The sequence below is a fragment of the Rhinatrema bivittatum genome, chromosome 9 (assembly GCF_901001135.1).
Source record: "Rhinatrema bivittatum chromosome 9, aRhiBiv1.1, whole genome shotgun sequence".
NCBI classification, from domain to species: Eukaryota; Metazoa; Chordata; class Amphibia; order Gymnophiona; family Rhinatrematidae; genus Rhinatrema; species Rhinatrema bivittatum.
The window spans coordinates 192,732,601-192,738,600 of record NC_042623.1 but is presented as its reverse complement, the minus strand read 5'-3'; the positions used below and the strand labels follow the sequence as shown (position 1 = coordinate 192,738,600).

At 40.8% G+C, this 6,000-nt stretch overlaps 1 protein-coding gene across 1 annotated transcript in view; it reads left to right on the top strand.

Moving 5' to 3' along the window:
• Positions 1-207: 207 nt before the first annotated feature.
• LOC115099192 (probable cation-transporting ATPase 13A4) overlaps positions 208-6,000 on the top strand; it is a 157,773-nt gene continuing 151,980 nt past the window's right edge. Inside the window, exon 1 of the mRNA XM_029616623.1 lies at positions 208-297. Coding sequence (XP_029472483.1) covers positions 235-297 — 63 coding nt within the window. The 5' untranslated portion in view covers positions 208-234. The remainder of the gene's footprint in view (positions 298-6,000) is intronic.

The following is a 6,000-nucleotide window of genomic DNA, read 5'->3' as shown; positions in this document are numbered from 1 at the left end:
ATCCCGCAGTGCAAAAAAAGAAGGCAAATTAGGCGATAGGTTATCAGGGGTGGCTGAAAAAACCAAAACAAAACTGGGACATTTGTGCCAGTGTGGTTTCAATTTAATAAAAGGGAGGTGTGATCCTGGGAACAATGACTAAGGGAGGTACAAAGCAACCCATAATTAACTTGTCACGAACTTCAGTGCCACTGTCTGTGTGAAGAGGAGACAGGACTGCTCTGATGCCTTCTGATGGAGCAAAACAGTAAGAGTAACTATCATGCACTCCTTAACCAAGGAGAGGAAAACGAGATGGTAAGGGCTCTTGTTTTCTCTGTTTCCTGTCTTCAGTGAAAAGTTAGACACGGTACCTTCCAGAGTCTGTACGTGTGACAGAAGAGAGACTGCTTTTAGAAAAGATATTTGATGGTTTTACTTATTGGTTAGCTGACTGTTGGCTTAAACAGAATAGTGTATTCATGTCATTAAAAATAAAAATCAAGGACAGCGTTAGGTTGATTTTGTACAGCAGGGTAGTGTGGTTGCCACGTTAGTATCACCTTACAACTTTTTTTTTTGTGAACTTTTACTTCTGTCACTTAAGCAACCAGGTTAAATGTAATTGAGTCTTTCTAATTTTTTTTGTCTGTACTTTGGGAGAAGTTGATCACAGCAAAGAGCTGATGAGATTAATACAGAAGCAAAAAAAAAAAAAGAAAGAGAAAGTGTATCCCCTATTGAGGATGACTTTTTAAAGGGACATAAGTGCACATGTTCTTTTATGCCCATTGGGTGGGGCTGGGACTTATATGCATACTTTTTTTTATTTTGAAAAGTATGTGGGAGTCCCATTCAGCCACTGGCTGGCCGGATAAACTATTGAAAAGCAGCTGGATAACTTTATATGTCTAACTTTAAGATTGCTGATTGGGTGACCAGAGTTAGCCAGATAAGTTTTCTGGCCAGCTCTGAGAATTGGAGATAAGCCGGACAACCTATCCGGCTAACTTAGCTCTGCCCCAGAACCCGCCTGAAACATCCTTACATTCAAAAGGCATTTAGCCGGATGACTCACAAAGTTATTCAACTAAGTGCTGCTATTAAGTTCACCTAGAGAATAGCCACTGCCATTAGCAACGGTAACATGGGATAGACTTAGTTTTTGGGTACTTGCCAGGTTCTTATGGCCTGGATTGGCCTCTGTTGGAAACAGGATGCTGGGCTTGATGGACCCAGTATGGCATGTTCTTATGTTCTTATGAATATGGAACTCTATATGTGCAAATTCTCTTAGCACAATTATGTGTACCGAAGAGCAGTGTGACTGAGTGCACAAAGTATTGCCCAGGTAATTTTCAAAGCAACTTTGAAAGTTGGTGAATTTTCAAAGACGTTGCGCATGTAAATGTAACATACTATCCTAGCAATTTTCAAAAGCCGTTTAACTGCCTCAAGTGAACTTAACAAAAGTAAAAACCATGGACAATTCAAAGGCAGATATTGTAGAGTTTTCAAAAGCCCACTTTACACGCGTAAAACCCAGCTGTAAGCGTTGAAAATTGCTTTTGAAAATCAGGCCCAATGTGTGATAAAATGACTCCCCTTGTACGCAGTGATTAATTTTACACCCCGTAACTTCCTTTGGCCCACACACATGATAGCGCCGCCAAACCAGCTCTGAATACATCAGGGCGGGGTAAAGCTGGATTGCCAGGACATAAATCCATGTAGATAAACACAACCTTTATGCCTTGAGGAAAATATTCCCAAATTCACACTTAACTATTCTGTCACACTATTTTTATTTTTTTTTTAAATCTGCAAATATTCCCATAAATGTAAAAAATAAAATAAAATAAAATAGTAAATTTGGATTTTTCACAAAACACACACTGACTCATCGGGGAAAGTCTTGAAGAGAAGGAAAAATGGATTCACATTTGAATCTGAATCACATTGGCTTTTCCAAGTAAATTTTAGGCAAAAAAAAAAAAAAAATTCAAAGATCAAACCCAGATATGAGCCAGATCAGAGGAGGTTCAGCTTCATCTACCCTTTCTTGTAAGCAGAATGTTCTAGCAGCAGCGCGCGATCTTAAGATGTCTGAGAGATCAAGCACTTTTTTTTTACTCTCTTTCGCACCATCAGAACAGAAAAGCTTTCTTGTCATAATCAGTGAATCAAATGGAAAAATGCTAGCTTTATCTAGGTGAGGACCTGGGCACAGATATAAATTTAAGCTGTGTGTGTTTGGGGGGGGGGGGGGGGGAACCTCCTGAGGTTTCTGAGTTCCGCGGCTGCTCTACACTCCCATTCCATGTGAATCTGGGCAGATCACTTCTTCCTGTGCTTTGGTTTCCTCATCTGTGATTGGATAACGATGACAATATCCTTCTCTCCTGTACCAAATCAGATATGACATCAGAATGATTCACTATACTTTCCCATCAGAGGAAATACATTTTATTGGGACAGATGTGTTTTATCAGTGATTGTATGTGTAGCTTGTATTTTAAGTACTGTCATTTTATATTTATTTTTGTGGGTCGCTCGCAGTTTTTTTGTTTTTTTTTTTAGAAAGTTGAGCATCTAATAAATTAAAATATATAAACTGCACTATGCTCCAACTTGGCTAAAAGATGCATTCTAAAGATAAATTGTTATACCCAAGTTCTCCCGCTGGGGAATGATACTAATGTAATAAGCACAAGGTTTGAGCAAATAATCTCACAGTCAGTAGAGAGGAACAGTAAACAGAAAACAAGCAGAGAACAGTAAAAAAAATGTAAAAGTAAATGAAACGGCACCTGAAGAGAAGGATGTGTGCTATTTTGAAAGTTCATGCACTGCACAATCTCTTGATAATTTACATCTTGGTCTAATCGTGAGGGTGACATCCAGTAAACCTGCAGGGCTTGTATTCCTGTGGTTATTTTGTACCTGTGGTTCTGCAAGTGGATTTTAAATGGGAAAACTCTCCACGGAATCTGCACAGAATCCAAGACTAATATGGCTTCCAGAACTTCTTAGAAAAGGAAATGCATGTTCACATATTCAAGGTGTAGATGGGCTCCTGATATATTTTCTTTACAGTGCTTAATTGCTATAATTACATGCTGTCATTTTAGTCTAGATATTAATTGCATATTTTCACAAGAACGTTCCTCAGCTTGTGCCGCTTTGTAAATAAACTGCCGCAGCATGCTGCGGGAACAGGGTCCTGTTGCTCGTGGGTCAGATTCATCGAGGGTTGAATCCAGCTCCATGGACTGCCCAGGAGGAGATGTCTTTTAGACATGGAGTGCACAATAATCAGAAGGATCCAGCTGGGGATGAAACACAGTACACACAGCCGCTAAAAGTGCACCTGCACCTTTACAGTGTATATATAGACCATTAGCCAGATCACAAAGAGATGTTCCCAGGGATGTTGTCGGGTCAGGGGAGAAAACAACACACATAGAAATACATTTTTAACTCGGTGTCATTTTTTTCCCTGTTCCAGCCACCTGCCGAAAGAGAAGGACAAAGTGTACAAGCAGTTTTGGGCCAGCGTATCTCTTTGAAAATCCACAGATACAAAAAAAAATAGCTGCACAGCTTGCCACTTGGTGGCGGGATGAAAAGTGACCCCCGATGTACCTTCCAAATTTAGTGCCTGTAATGGCATCAACACTTATCTCTTAGGTTGCAGGCACAAGGGGCCTATCCTAACCTTCCTTACCCTGTTCCTATATGCTGACCCTATTGTCCTTAATCTTAACCCCAAGCTCTACTATAACAAGGCGTGGAAACCTATTACAGGAGATGCTTTTCTTGTGTGGGCCTGCCAATTGCATTTTCATACTCTCTCCTGTTATCGAGAGTGATACATTTATTAAAATATCTGCCCCTTTCTGCTGTGAAGAAGGTTTGCTTAAGCATTAGGAAGGGAAACGGTTAATTTTTTAACATTTAAAAAAAACCCCACTTTTTTTTTTTACAAGAGGGGTATTTTTGTCTCAATGTTTTGCTGCAATATTTGATTCAGAGTTGAAGACATAAATATAACCTTTTCTTTCTCACTTTAAGACTGAAATGAGACAATATCAAATAGTCAGCATTTGCTTCTGCTTGTTATGTTTCATATTTTATACTGTGTGCTTCACCATGGTTGGTGCACATTAAGCAGAGTTTTCCTAAGCAGTTCACAGGTGCATCAGCAATGCCTGGCCTTTAAGCAGGAATAACAAATAACTGCCCCCATTAGCCAAGGAAACTGCAAAGCAGCTTCAGAGTTCTTAATAAAGAGAATATTTATTGCAGAAGACACCTGGAGGGAACCTGCCCTGCCTCATTGCTACTAATGTATGTCATCCTGTGTTGTGCAATTTCAATGAACCTACTGCAGCTATGAAGGAAACCACGCAAACAGTCTTCATTTCATTTCTGTACTTAATACGCTGCTTGTATCCAAAGAAAACAAGCAGTGGCCATCAAAATATACACCTAACAGCAAACGTCCAAGTAGACAATGAGTTGGCAATGGCAGACCTTCAGAGGCACTAGACATTATGAACATATGATAATCGTATTGTTCAGTACAGAAAAATATGAAACCACCCATTGTATAAATAGATTGAATGTACTGTTTTTAATTCCTCCTCTTCTGCTTCAGTGCCACAGAAGGGGAGTTATGGGATTAGTGTTCACTAGAAATTAGATATGTAACAACAAAACAATAAACAAACAAGCAAACCTTTTTAATGCTCTTATCTTGATTTGTTTCTTCTGAGGTAAGGAAAGATCCTAATCTCTTCTAAACTGAAGGTGAAACTGTTTACGTGCAGAAACGGTCTTTTACAAAATCGCCTGCCCGATATGTGGGCAAACTTGCGTGTGTGTGCGTCATGGTGGCGCCTACATTTACCTGGACTCAATGGGGGCATTCCCTGGGTGGAGTTAGAGACTGAGTTGCACTTTTCTGCATTTTCAAAAGTATGCATGGAAAACTTCTGCGCATAATGTAGCAGCTGGAATTGTGCTCGGGTGGTTCTGAGGGGACAACTTTCAGAAAGAGGAAAGTGTGCCCTTTGAAAACTGGAGTAACTTAGGCATGCATGAACAGTGGCAAAATTACCCCCATAATAACTAGCCCGGTGACTCATTAAGGAGTGACATTTTGGGGGCCAGATTTTAAATAGCCCCTATGGTTGCAAAGTGTACGGGCACTTTCAGCACACAATACAACTTTACAGTGACTTCCAAAAGGACACCACCCAGGCAGTGGGTGGTGTCCTTTTTTTTTGTGTGTGGGCGGCCAAGGAGGATAAAAGAGCAGGGGATCTTTGGGAGATTATCACGCACACGCGCTGCTTTCCACCCCCTGACCCAAACTCTAACCGGAACGAGAAGGGCAAAACTCTAGGCATCTTATTCCATTCTAACAACATCTGGATTGCTTTGAAAGTTTTCTTCTAGAACTGCAGCTGGTTCTGAGGCCGACGATGCCAACATCGGTGGCAATGGGTGATGTGGAGGAGAGGGGAGACTGCCTTCCAGTGAGGACAATACTCTTCTGATATAGGAAAACTGAAGGAACCGAGACCATCAGCTTCGCCACTATTTCAGTTTCCTACCTGCTAACTGCTCCATACCTTTGGCCTTTTATGAAGAGTCCCCCTCTGAAATGAAGTGGCAGGGGGTATTAATTTGGCAGGGCCCAGCTGTGCAGGTTCCTTCCTGGTCTAGATTTCCATAACTGTACAACTTGGGCAAGGAATCTGCAGCTTATGCCTGTTCTCGTTCCAAAGGTTATTGGCGTTCTTTAGTGTCATTGTCTACTCAAACGCTATCAATTATTGGGTATCTTTTCTGCTTGAATCAAATACACACATTTGTGCCGCTGAGGAGTCATTAGGCATGCAAAAGGGAGGAAGCGGAAGATCCTGGGCACTTAAAGGAGGGCTGAGTGAGTATTAGGGGAAGTGGTGTTTTTCTCCAGACAACCCTTTTTTTTTTTTTTTTTGCACGTTTTAT